This window comes from Sapajus apella, unplaced genomic scaffold (genome assembly GCF_009761245.1).
Source record: "Sapajus apella isolate SASKATOON/1434 unplaced genomic scaffold, GSC_monkey_1.0 scaffold230, whole genome shotgun sequence".
Lineage (NCBI taxonomy): Eukaryota > Metazoa > Chordata > Mammalia > Primates > Cebidae > Sapajus > Sapajus apella.
In genome coordinates this window covers 280,937-294,639 of record NW_022437170.1, presented here as the reverse complement: position 1 = coordinate 294,639, position 13,703 = coordinate 280,937, and the positions used below count along the sequence as shown (strand labels likewise).

General features: G+C 48.4%; 1 protein-coding gene and 1 long non-coding RNA gene across 13 annotated transcripts in view; one reads left to right on the top strand and one right to left on the bottom strand.

Moving 5' to 3' along the window:
• The first annotated feature begins 574 nt into the window (after nt 1–574).
• The window catches only part of CHFR (checkpoint with forkhead and ring finger domains), a 45,663-nt gene continuing 32,534 nt past the window's right edge, over nt 575–13,703 (top strand). For 7 of the 12 annotated variants that reach the window (XM_032271357.1, XM_032271356.1, XM_032271355.1 and 4 more), the window contains exons 1-3: nt 676–782; nt 995–1,139; nt 9,587–9,686. In XM_032271357.1, coding sequence (XP_032127248.1) covers nt 1,007–1,139; nt 9,587–9,686 — 233 coding nt within the window. In that variant the 5' untranslated portion in view covers nt 676–782; nt 995–1,006. Of the gene's footprint in view, nt 783–994; nt 1,140–9,586; nt 9,687–13,703 lie in introns of all 12 variants that reach the window. The other 5 variants (XM_032271354.1, XM_032271352.1, XM_032271351.1 and 2 more) reach the window with 1 other exon arrangement.
• The window catches only part of LOC116544766, a 451-nt gene continuing 274 nt past the window's right edge, over nt 13,527–13,703 (bottom strand). The window contains exon 3 of the long non-coding RNA XR_004266027.1: nt 13,527–13,639. This is a non-coding gene — a long non-coding RNA (uncharacterized LOC116544766). The remainder of the gene's footprint in view (nt 13,640–13,703) is intronic.

Genomic DNA, 13,703 nt, shown 5'->3' with positions numbered 1-13,703 from the left:
TCAAGAGATCCTCCCGCCTACGCCTCCCAGGGCACTGAAGTTACAGGCGTAAACCACCGCGCCCAGCCCCGCTTCGCCCTCTTAAAGCCGCACTTGGGGTCTCCTCCCCCTGCGCGGAACGCGCCTTGCCGTCTTTCCTCCGCTTTCGCCACCTTTCACCTTCAGGGAGTCCCCTCTGGCGCCCTTCTCTGGAGCACACACGCCAACGCCGCGGGGGTCCAAGAAGTGGGCACTGAGGCAAAGGTTACGCGCGTTCAGAATGGGAAGACCCCGCAGAACGCCCGCCCAGACGCGGCCCGGGCCGCCCGGCCCGCAACGCAGCCGCTCCCACTCGCGGAGCGCGCCCCGGCCATCAGACTTCGGGGCCGTGTGATCCGAAGGGAAATGGCCCCTGAAAGGGTCTCCACGTGACAACGAAGGTGGACCCTCTCCTGCTTCTAGAAGTCACCTGCAGGTCGGCCGGGCTTTCAGAAGCCCCTGGGCTTCCAGTACGGAAGTCCGCCGTCCCTTCTGCCCCAATGTAGCATGGCGCCGACCGCAGCCGCTTCCGCGATCCGCGGGCGACGGAGTCTCCCGGCCAGGATCAAAGATGGCCGCCCCCGCGCGCCTACCCTCGCCGGCCACTCCCGGCGCCGCTCTAGCCGCCGCTCTCGGTGGGCGCCGCCGCCAGCCAATCGCGGGGCGCAGACGCCGCCGGCCCCGCCCCGCGGATCAGCTGAGGGAGCCGCTATGTCTGTTGACAGCGGCGGCGCAGCCGGTTCCGGGTTCGGCGCGGGGCGGGGGTGAGCGCGGCTGGCGAGAGCGCTGCGTTGGGCGGCGACAGGGAACGCGGCTGCGCCCGTGGGAGGGGGCGCCCGCCGGCGTCCGGGCCGGGCCGGGGGGCCGCGGGGCCGCGTGGGCGCGGGCGGCCGGGCCGGGCCCGCGGGGCGGGGGTGCGCCGAGTCTCGGCCTCTGGGGTCGGGAGTCTCCACGCGCGTTTCCGGGGTCTCCGCAGATGTGAATCCCGATGGAGCGGCCCGAGGAAGGCGAGCAGCCGCCGCCGCCGCAGCCCTGGGGGCGGCTCCTGCGCCTGGGCGCCGAGGAGGGCGAGCCGCACGTCCTGCTGAGGAAGCCGGAGTGGACCATCGGGCGGAGACGAGGTGCGGAGCCCGGGCGGGGCGGGGCGGGGCGGTCTCGGCTGAGCCACCCGTGGGCGGCGGGCCTCTGGGGCGCGGCTGCGGGGTGCTCGCCGGATGGTCCGAGCTGCTGTTTACCCGGGTGTCCGCGCGCGTGAGTCGTGCGGTTCATTTGGTCCTCGTTACAACTTTGTGAACTGGTTGTGTTGGTGTGTCCTCCAGAATGCAGCACTGCCACGTTCCTTGCCGTACGAAGTATATTTTCTGACTGCAGTGGAACGAAATTAGCAATCAGTAACTGAAGGAAAAGTGGAAAATTCACAGATAGGCGGACATTAAACACCCCACCCTTAAAGCAACCGATGGGTCAGAGAAGTCCTCACAGGGGACCTTTAAAAGTATCTCGAGACAAATGAAACAAAAGTAGAATACTGTTGTACCGGACCGAGCGTAGAACGTTAGCACCAAGACAAAAGTATGCCAGACTGCAGGGTCATTTATTATTCCGGCGACCACGGAGGACTCACGTCTCTCCCACCTGTGGCATTGAAAGGAGGGTGCCAAGACTTTTTATACCCGAAAAACCACCTTGGGAGTGGGGGTGAGGAGTGGGGATGGGGATGAAAAGGCTCCAGACATTCCGAGGGCTAGTGGATTCTGTAAATCATCTCCTGGGTGGAGACGAGGGCTCCGGATATTCCAGGGGCCAGGGGGTCTCTTGTCATTCCGTTTGTTACTTAAGTGTTTTTACAGAAATCAAGATAAACGTTTGTTTACACATTATCTGGGTAAGGTGGAAAATCACAGACCTTAGTTACTTATTACAAGTCGCAGGGGCCAAGATGGCATTAGTTTGGGCTGCTTAGTCTGGCAATTGCCGGTAAGCAAAGGCTAGCAATTCTGGCAGTTACTGATAATAAAAGGTAAGCAGCTTTACATAGTGGCTAGAGCAAACTAGCAGTTTTATTTACACTAGCCAAGGCTAGCAGTTATTGTGAGGAGAATGGGGCAGCCGTTACAACTTATTTTTAAAAAACAGCTTTTTCTTTTATAAAATGATGTTGTTCAGGCTCTAACTCTACGCCAGCTACAGCACAATATCACAATACACCAAAAGGTATTTAGGATGCAGCCAAGGCAGTACTCAGAGGGAAACTTACAGCTGTAGTGTCTACATTAAAACCGATCTCAAGTTGCAGCCCCTAAATATTTATTTACTTAATGAACCTGGAAAGGTAAGAACTTGAACAAAGTCGGTGGAAGTTCCTTCACCCTCCGCATTCACTGCCTCCATGCTCCTAAGGGATCATCTGGTAGTGTGATTTCCCCTGTAGCCTTTGTACGGGGAGGAAAATGCACTGGTCATGTCAACAAAAACGTTTACTTTGAAAATTAATAAATTAGCATTCTGACATTATACCTTTTTTTTTTTTGAGATGGAGTTTCACTTTTGTTGCCCAGGGGCGCGATCTCGGCTCACGGCAACCTCCCCTTCTGGGTTCAAGTGATGCTCCTGCCTCAGCCTTCCAAGTAGCTGGGATTGTAGGCATGCCCTACCAAGTCCGGCTAATTTTGTATTTTTAGTAGAAACGGGGTTTCTCCGTGTTGGTCAGGATGGTCTCAAACTCACAACCTCAGGTGATCCACCTGCCTTGGCCTATCAAAGTGCCGGTATTACAGGTGTGAGGCACCGCAACCAGCCTGACTTTATGCTTTAAAAAGGAGTGAGGATGGGAAATATTTGCTGTTTAGAAGCCTTTTTTTTTTTTTTTTTTTTTTTGGTTAATTTTACCCCTTACAATATGCTTGCATCTGTTTTGTTTTTTGTTTTTTGTTTTTTCCTTTACCCACAGCATGAAATGTTTTTTGTTTTTTGTTTGGTTTGTTTTTCGATACAGTCTTGCTCTGTCACCCAGGCTGGGGTGCAGTGGTGTAGTCTCAGCTCACTGCAACCTCTGCCTCCCAGTTGAAGTGATTCTCCTGCCTCAGCCTGTGGCGTAGCTGGGACTACAGGCGTACGCCACCATGCCTGGCTAATTTTTGTATTTTCAGTAGAGACGAAGTTTTGCCATGTTGCCCAGGCTGGTCTTGAACAACTGAGCTCAAGCGATTCATGTGTTTCGGCCTCCCAAAGTGCTGGGATTACAGGCGTGAACCACTGTGTCCAACCTGGTTTTGTTTTTTTCGGAGATTTGGCAGTCTTAAATTCCAGTATCAAGTTAAAGTTTGTTTTACAACTTTGAAATCATTTAGAGGCTGGGCATGGTGGCTCACGCCTGTAATCCAAGCACTTTGGAGGCCAAGGCGGGAGGATCACCTGAGGTCAGGAGTTCAAGACCAGCCTGACCAACACGGTGAAACCCCGTCTTTAAGGTATTTAGATATCATTACAAGATATCAAAGTTATTCCTTTAAGACAAGAGGAAGCATTTGAGGATTTTTCCCTTTGTCCTTACCTGATAGACTAGGAGGTTTGGTGAAGAGCAGACTCTAGAGATAAATTATGTGTGTTGACAAACCCGTCAACACATAACTTCGGGCTAACAGCATATCTTTCTGTGCCTTTGTATCTATTTCATAGTTAGTCTGAGAAATTAATGAGATTATACACGAACTGTTTAGAGGGAACTTTAGAGTTAGCACTTAATGTTGGCTATTGTTATTGAAACGTACATGTTATTACATGTTAGGACATACATGTTAAGACAAGGAGCAAAAATAAGTCATTGAGTTTATCTTTTCCCTTTTTTTTTTTTGAGATGGAGTCTTGTTCTGTGACCCAGGCTGGAGTGCAGTGGTGTGAACTCGGCTCACTGCAACCTCCTCCTCCCGGGTTCAAGCAATTCCCTGCCTCAGCCTCCCATGTAGCTGGGATTACAGGCACCTGCCACCATGTCCGGCTAATTTTTTTTTTTTTTTTTTTTTTAGTAGAGACAAGGTTTCAGCATCTCGGCCAGGCTGGTCTTAAACTCCTGATATCGTGATCAACCCGCTTCAGCCTCCCAAAGTACTGGGATTGCCTGGCCTGTCTTTTCCTTAATAGGAATGATCTTAGTGAATTTATAAATAATGTTGCCAGCACAAGCTTAAAGATTATTGTACTAGTCTGTTCATACTGCCATCATAAGGTACTGCATTCTGGGTGGCTTAAGCACCAGACATTTATTTTATTTTATTTATTTATTTTTTTGAGTCAGAGTCTTGCTCTGTCACCCGGGCTGGAGTGCAGTGGCATGATCTCCGCTTACTGCAACCTCCATCTCCCAGGTTCAAGCAATTCTCCTACCTCAGCCTCCCAAGTAATTGGAACTACAGGGACACACCACCATGCCCAGCTAATTTTTTCTATTTTAGTAGAGATAGGGTTTTACCATGTTGCCCAGGCTGGTCTCAAACTCCAGAGCTCCGGCAGTCCGCCTGCCTCAGCCTCCCACAGTGTTAATGATTACGGGCGTGAGCCACTGTGCCTGGTCAGAAATGTATTTTCATGGTTCCAGAGGCTGGGAAGTCCAAGATGAAGGTCCTGGCAGATTGAGTTCCTGGTGAGGGCTCTCTCCTTAGCTTGCAGATGGCACTTTCTTGCTCTGCCGCCACATGGTAGAGAGGGAGGACTCTGTCTCTATGTCCCCTCTTAAGAGGGCAGATTTGGCCGGGTGCGGTGGCTCACGCCTGTAATCCCAGCACTTTGGGAGGCTGAGGCGGGTGGATCACGAGGTCAAGAGATTCAGACCATCCTGGTCAACATGGGGAAACCCCGTCTCTACTAAAAATACAAAAAATTAGCTGGGCATGGTGGCGCGTGCCTGTAATCCCAGCTACTCAGGAGGCTGAGGCAGGAGAATTACCTGAACCCAGGAGGCGGAGGTTGCGGTGAGCCGAGATCGCGCCATTGCACTCCAGCCTGGGTAACAAGGGCGAAACTCTGTCTCAAAAAAAAAAAAAAAAGAGGGCAGATTCACATCAAGTAACCTCATTTAACCTTTATCAGCTCACAGGCCCCATCTCCAAATAGTCACATTGGGTCCAGTCCTACAGGGTTCTGTGAGCCCCTCTCTGCTGGCGTGGAGACCAAAGACACAAGGCACAGAGATAGAGAAAAGAGAGTTCGGGCGCGGGGGTCCACTGCCAACCAAATCTCGGAGTCCTCCAGTGGCCCCGAGTGTCAGCACATTCTGACTTTGAGTACACAGCTGGGGACAGGGAAGGTAGGGTGTCAGTAGGGCGTGGCCTTGTTGGTCAGTGCCTGGGGGCAGGGCATGGCAGTGATAGGGTCAAGTACATCACGTGTCATACAGGTAGGGGCTCAGGAATTTTCAGCAGCCGAGATGAGGTGAGGAGTCTAGTGCAGCAGCACTTTTCTGTACTTAAGAAAGAACCAGACATTAAGATTTATGTTACTTTTACTGATGATCTCTTCTTTTTTTTTTTTTTTTTTTTTGAGACGGAGTTTCGCTCTTGTTGCCCAGGCTGGAGTGCAATGGCGCGATCTCGGCTCACCACAACCTCCGCCTCCTGGGTTCAGGCAATTCTCCTGCCTCAGCCTCCTGAGTAGCTGGGGTTACAGGCACGCACCACCATGCCCAGCTGATTTTTTGTATTTTTAGTAGAGACGGGGTTTCACCGTGTTGACCAGGATGGTCTCGATCTCTTGACCTCGTGATCCACCCGCCTCGGCCTCCCAAAGTGCTGGGATTACAGGCTTGAGCCATCGCGCCCGGCCCTGATGATCTCTTCTAAGAAAAAAGAAAACAGGTGCAGGAGCGGAACATGAGATTGACATGGAACGTGGCCACTGAAGCACAGCATCACACAGAGATAATTAGGCCCCTGGATGTCTGTGGGCCTACTATCTGACAGCGTCAGACCTACCACAAGAGCTTGGAGAAGCGGAGTTTTCCCCTGACTCCTCCAAGGAAGGAGACGTCTCAGTTATTTTGGACGTCTCCTTCCCTAGCTGGCTAAACAGTAAGCGCTTTCCCAGCACTGGCACTGTCGCTCAGCCAAGGCGCCCTCCAGCAGTCCTTATTCAGGCAGGACTGAGGGCTTAAAGCAGCTTGCCTTAGGGTCATTCATTTCACAGTGTCACCCCAGGTTCACACTTCCGACCTGAGAGGCATTAGTAAAAGAATTAAGATCACCTGTGATTAACTGAAATTACCTATGAATAGCTAATAACTACCACAGTTATAGTTCTAGTCACTTTCTTCTTCCTTATTGATATGGAAATAGGCTGAGGCTTTTGGCTCCTGCCTCGGTGTTTATGGGATCTCCACCCTACAGATTAGGACTTAAATATATGAATTTTAGGGGGATACAAACACTCAGTTGCTCACAGTTGTAGAACTTAATTATTTTATTTATTTATTTTAAGACATAGTCTTGCTCTGTCGCCTAGGCTGGAGTACAGTGGCATGAGCTTGGCACTTTGCAACCTCCGTCCCCGGAGTTTAAGCAGTTCTCCCACCTCAGCCTCCCGAGGAGCTGGGATTACAGGCTTGTGCCACCACGCCTGGCTGATTTTTGTATTTTTAGTAGCAACAGGGTTTCACTATATTGGCCAGACTGGTCTTGAACTCCTGACCTCATGATTCACCCACTTCGGCCTCCCAAAGTGCTGGGATTATAGGCTTGAACCACTGTCTCCGGCCTATTTATGTATTTTTTTGTGACAGAGTCTTGCTGTGTCACTCAGGCTGTGGCACAGTGGCATGATCTTGGCCCACTGCAACCTCCATCTCCCAGGTTAAAGTGATTCTCCTGCCTCAGCCTCCGGACTAGCTGAGATTACAGGCGTGTGCTACCATACGAGCCTAATTTTTTTTGTTTTTTTGAGACAGAGTCTCCCTCTGTCACCCATGCTGGAGTGCAGTGATGCACGTGATCTTGGCTCACTGCAACCTCCACCTCCTGGGATCAAGCAGTTCTCCTGCCTCAGCCTCCTGAGTAGATGGGATGACGGGCGGCTAATTTTTGTATTTTTTCAGTAGAGACAGGGTTTCATCATGTTGGCCAGGCTGGTCTTGAACTCCTGACCTCGTGATCTACCCACCTTGGCCTCCCAAGGTGCTGGGAGGCGTGAGCCACTGTGCTTGACCTTTTTGGTATTTTTAGTAGAGGTGAGGTTTCACCATGTCGGTCAGGCTGGTCTTGAATTCCTGACCTTAAATGTTCCACCTGCCTTGGCCTCCCAAAGCGCTGGAATTACAGGCATGAGCCACTGTGGCCAGCCAGAACTTGATTATTTTAAAGCAACGATGTGCCTGCCACATATGAGACATTATTTGGGGGAAAATGGAAAGCCTGGTTAACGTGTAGGAAGTGATGCAACAATCTTGTCTTCCTAAAGAGCTATTAATCCTTTTTTTTTTTTTTTTTGTGAGACGGAGTTTCACTCATGTTACCCAGGCTGGAGTGCAATGGCGCGACCTCGGTTCACTGCAACCTCCGCCTCCTGGGTTCAGGCAATTCTCCTGCCTCAGCCTCCTGAGCAGCTGGGATTATAGGCACACACCACCATGCCCAGCTAATTTTTGTATTTTTAGTAGAGACGGGGTTTTACCAAGTTGACCAGGATAGTCTCAATCTCTTGACCTCGTGATCCACCCGCCTCGGCCTCCCAAAGTGTTTTTTCTTCTTTTGAGATGGAGTCTTACTCATGTCACCCAGGCCTGAGTGCAGTGGTATGATCACTCTTTGCAACCTCTGCCTCCCAGGTTCAAGCAGTTCTCCTGCCTTAGCCTCCCGAGTAGCTGGGATTACAGGCGTGTGCCACCATGCCCAGCTAATTTTCGTATTTTTAGTAGAGACGGGGTTTCACCATGTTGGTCAGGCTGCTCTTGAACTCCTGACCTCATGATGCGCCCGCCTTGGCTTCCCAAAATGCTGGGATTACAGGTATGAGTCACTGCGGCCTGGCCCAGATTTTACTTTTGATGAACCTCAGTTTATCATTTTTTTTCCTGGTTTGTGCTTTTTGTGTCCTATCTGTGAAGTCCATGCCAGACCCAATGGCACTAAGATTTTCGCCTCCTCTTTTCCACTGGAAGTTTCATAGTTTTAGATTTTACATTTGTCTTTGTCTGCCCATCCTTACACATGACTGCAATACTGTATCGATTACTATAGCATGATGGTAAGTCAGTTAAGTAATGTGAGTCTTCCAACTTCATTCTTTTTCAAAATTGCTTTGGTTATCCTACATTTTTTTGTATGAACTTTAGAATCTGTCAGTTTCTACAAGCCCTCTGGGATTTTGATTGAAATCGCGTTGAATCTATGAAACAATGTTGGGGAGAGCTGGCATCTTAACGATATTGAGCCTTCCGATTCACACACCAGTAGGTCAGTGATGGGAGCAAGGCTCAGGCTGTAGCCGATTCAGGTTGTCATTCTATGGGTACATTTGGAAAAGAACATTTGCATGGTCACTGTCTCCTGGACACATCCTTTGCTTTTTAATGGCCTTTGGTGTCTTATAGTATCTTTATATATCCTTAGAGATTACATGAAACAGTAAAGGTTAATGATGAGATATTAAAAAGCCTTTGTTCTTTTAAGGAGAGAGCAAGTATTGAGGATTTTCCCTCATGCATTTAATGAAGACAGAATTATTGTACTGAGGTACAAATGCATCCCTGTATATAAGATGCATTTTCTTTTTTTTTTTTTTTTTTTTTTTTTTTGAGACAGAGTTTCACTCTTGTTACCCAGGCTGGAGTGCAATGGCGCGATTTCGGCTCATCGCAACCTCCGCCTCCTGGGTTCAGGCAATTCTCCTGCCTCAGCCTCCTGAGTAGCTGGGATTACAGGCACGCGCCACCATGCCCAGCTAATTTTTTGTATTTTTAGTAGAGATGGGGTTTCACCATGTTGACCAGGATGGTCTCGATCTCTTGACCTCGTGATCCACCCGCCTGGGCCTCCCAAAGTGCTGGGATTACAGGCTTGAGCCACCGCGCCCGGCCATATAAGATGCATTTTCTTATGTGTGTACGTATGCCTATAAACAATTGGCTCAGTCACTTTTTCTGTGACTGTGTTGCTTCAATTTTATGATGATTTATGAAACCTAAGTTTACACAGAAAAGAAATTCAGGACTAAATTAAGATACTGAAGAATTACTTAAGCCCCTGAGTTTTTTTTAAAGTTCCAGTAATACTTACCAGGTTAGCTGTGTATGTGTGCACATTGTAAAATTGCCATTTAAGAGTCTGTGTGTAGCTGAAGGTGTTGATGAGTGTCCTTGAGGATGGGGATTCAGAAAGGTTCAGGACATAGTCCTTGCCCCTTTACTTTGGGTTAGCACTTAAATACTTTTAAAATGTCTTTATACGTTGCTTGGTTAAGTGTGTTTTTACATATGTGCAATGGAGATCCTGAGTTTGAACCACATACTTCAGTAAAGCAAAGGGCAGTAGTGGTCACAGTTCCCACAATCATATCCCATGTTGTCCCACTCTCTCTTTTTTAGGTTGTGACCTTTCGTTCCCCAGCAATAAACTGGTCTCTGGAGATCACTGTAAGATTGTAGTGGATGAAAAATCAGGTCAGGTGACACTGGAAGATACCAGGTGAGTACATTCTGAGCTGCTTTTGGTGTTTCTTCCAGTAGCTTAAGCCGCCTGACTTTGTGCTAGCGCACTGCGTGCCGTGGCTGAGGAGGAGAAATGCCGTGTCTTTAGTGTGTTGACAGCGACTCATTTTCATCACATAGCACAGGCCCGTGTCGCTTAGTGACAGGAATATCGTCTGAGAAATGTGTCGTTCGACAGTTCCATCATCTTGCAAACGTCATAGAGTATACTTACACAAATCTAGATGGCATGGCCTACTCCACACCTAGGCCGCAGTGTAGCCGGTTGCTCCTAGGGTGTAAACCTGTACAACGTGCTACTATACTGAATCCTATAGGCAGGTGCACCACAATGATGAAAGTATCTATCTAAACGTAGAAAAGGTACAGTAAAAATGTGGTATTTTAGTCTTATGGTACTACTATCGTATATGCAGTCTGTTGAACAAAACATTATTATTTGGGGGCATGACTGTAGTTAATTAGGCTCCCAAGGTGTGAGAAGATATATCTCCTGGTTTCCAGGATGGGACACTTGGTGACACTTGGGTGTCTGTGACCCTTCTTGAATGTATTCAAATTAAATGTGTCTCAGAAATAAGACTTAAAAGACATCATTTTTGGTTCTTGCAAGCCTATTCAAGTTTGATTTCTTTCCCCCAAATCAAAAAATCTTTTTTAAAAACTAATAAATTCTCATTCTTGTACATCCTAAGTACAGGTTGAGTATCTCATATCTGAAATGATTGAGACTAAAATGTTTAGATTTTGGATTTTTTTCAGATTTTGGAATATTTGCATTATACTTAAACGAGTTTTGAGCATATCTGATTGAAAAATCTGAAATGCTCCAGTTAGTATTTTTTTTAGTGTCTTTTTGGTGCTCAAAAAGTTACAGATTTGAGATTTCTGATTAGGGACATTCAGCTTAGGAATATTCGGCTAGAAAGTGGAAAGCTTGGCCAGGCGCAGTGGCTCACACCTGTAATCTCAGCACTTTCGGAGGCTGAGGCGAGTGGATCACGAGGTCAAGAGATCGAGACCATCCTGGCCAACATGGTGAAACCTCGTCTCTACTAAAAATACAAAAATTAGCTAGGCGTGGTGGTTTGCACCTATAGTCCCAGGTACTCGGGAGGCTGAGGCAGAAGAATCACTTGAACCCGGGAGGTGGAGGTTGCAGTGAGCAGAGATCCTGCCACTGCACTCCAGCCTGGAGACAGAGCAAGACTCTGTCTCAAAAAAAAAAAAAAAAAAAGAAAGAAAGAAAAGGAAAGTGGAAAGCTTTCCATAATCCCATTCATACATTAAAAATGAATATGTAGGTCGGGAGCAGTGGCTTACGCTTGTAATCTCAGCACTTTGGGAGGCCAAGGCGAGTGGATCACAAGGTCAGGAGTTCAAGACCAGCCTGGCCAAGATGATAAAACTCTGTCTCTACTAAAAATACAAAAAAAAATTGGCCAGGAATGGTGGTGGGCACCTATAATCCCAGCTACTCAGGAGGCTGAGGCAGAGAATTGCTCGAACTTAGGGGGCGGAGGTTACAGTGAGCCAAGATCACACCACTGCACTCCATCTTGGGCGACAGAGCAACATTCCGTCTCAAAAAAAAAAAAAAAATGCACGTGTAGGTATATTTATTTCACATAAATGCGATTACGCTATATATACTGTTGTATCATCAGCGTTTTTCTTTTTTTTTTTTTGCCCAGGCTAGAATGCAGTGGCATGATCTCACCTCACTGCAGCTTCTGCCTCCCAGGTTCCAGCGATTCTCCTGCCTCAGCCTCCCATGTAGCTGGTATTACAGGCATGCACCACTGCTCCTGGTTAGTTTTTTTGTACTTTTAGTAGAGAGGGCTTTCACTATGTTGGTCAGGCTGGTCTCGAACTCCTGACTTCAGGTGATCCACCTGCCTTGACCTCCCAAAGTGCTGGGATTACAGGCATGAACCACCGCACCTGGCCAGCTTTTTTTACTTAGTGTCTTATGGAGCGCTTCATATGTCACTGTTTTTCATTGTTTTATGATAGTTTGTTACTTCCTTTATTGATGGATATTTATTGTTTTGACTTTTTAAAAATTTTTTTTTATTTTTTATTTTTTAGTGATGAGGTGTCTCCATGTTGGTCAGGCTGGTCTTGAACTCCCGAACTCAGGTGATCTGTCCACCTCAGCCTCCCAAAGTGCTGGGATTACAGGCGTGAGCCACCGCCCGGCTATTGTTTTGACTTTTCTTATAACACTGCAGTGACTCTTCCCCAAACCCTGCCTTCATGTCTGTTTTCTTGGCCTGGTTTGTTGGACGGGAAGCCTATGTTAGAATGTGTCTATTCATTTTTTGTTTTTTATTTTTTTTGAGATGGAATCCGGGCTGGAGTGCAGTGTAATAATCTCGGCTCACTGCAACCTCCAAGCGATTGTCCCTGCCTCAGCCTCCCGAGTAGCTGGGATTACAGGCACCTACCACCACACCTGGTTAATTTTTATATATTTTTTTTTTTTTTTTTTTTTGAGACGGAGTTTCACTCATGTTACCCAGGCTGGAGTGTAATGGCGCGATCTTGGCTCACCGCAACCTCCGCCTCCTGGGTTCAGGCAATTCTCCTGCCTCAGCCTCCTGAGTAGCTGGGATTACATGCACGCGCCACCATGCCCAGCTAATTTTTTGTACTTTTAGTAGAGACGGGGTTTCACCATGTTGACCAGGATGGTCTCGATCTCTTGACCTCGTGATCCACCCGCCTCGGCCTCCCAAAGTGCTGGGATTACAGGCTTGAGCCACCGCGCCCGGCAATTTTTATATTTTTAATAGAGATGGGGTTTTGCCATCTTGGCCAGGCTGGTCTTGAACTGCTGACCTCAGGTGATCCACCCCCCTCAGTCTCCCAGAGTGTGGGATTATGGGTGTCAGATACTGCGCCTGGCTTTTTTTTTTTTTGAGACAGAGTTTCGTTCTTGTTGCCCAGGCTGGAGTGTAATGATGCAATCTCAGCTCGCTGCAACCTCCATCTCCCAGGTTCAAGCGATTCTCTTGCCTCAGCCTCCTGAGTAGCTAGGACTACAGGCATACGCCACCATACCCAGCTAATTTTTGTATTTTTAGTAGAGATGGGGTTTCACCATGTTGGGCAGGATGGTCTTGATCTCCTGACCTTATGAATCACCTGCCTTGGTCTCCGGAAGTGCTGGGATTACATATGTGAGCTACTGCACCTGGCCTTTTTTTTTTTTTTTTTGAGACAGAGTCTCACTCTGTGGCCTGGGCTGGAATGTAGTGGCATGATTTTGGCTCATTGCAATCTGTACCACCTGGGTTTGAGTGATTCTCCTGCCTAAGCCTCCCGAGTAGCTAGGATTACAGGCACATGCCGCCACGCTTACCTAATTTTTTTTTTTTTTTTTTTTTTTTAAGTAGAAATTGGGTTTTACCAAGTTGGCCAGGCTGGACTTGAACTCCTGGCCTCAGGTGATCCACCCACCTTGGCCTCCCAAAGTGCTGGGGTTACAGGTGTGAGCTCCCGCACCCTGTCAGAATGTGCCCATTTTAAATCTGCTATAAGTGGCAGGTGGTCTTCTAGCAGTATGTCGAGAGTGTGCTTTTCTCACTGCAGGATTTTTTTTAGTTGGTAAAGATTAGGCTCTATGAGATTCTTAGGCAACTAATAGTTTCAGGGGTAGAAGATTAGGAAGTAGGTTTTTTTGGGAAGAACTGATGCTTATCAGACCAAGTTCTGTATTTCTCGGCACAATGGAGTAGGCAGAGTGCTGGTCCAGGGTTGTCCCACCTGTACCTGGGCCTGGCTTCCCTGTGCTGGGTGCTTGTCCTGGGTCATCCCACCTGTACCTGGGCCTGGCTTCCCCGTGCTGGTTGCTGGTCCTGGGTTGTCCCACCTGTACCCGGGCCTGGCTTCCCTGTGCTGGGTGCTGGTCCTGGGTCATCCCACCTTTACCAGGACCTGGCTTCCCTGCTGTGGGTGCTGGTCCTAGGTCATCCCCTCTGTACCAGGG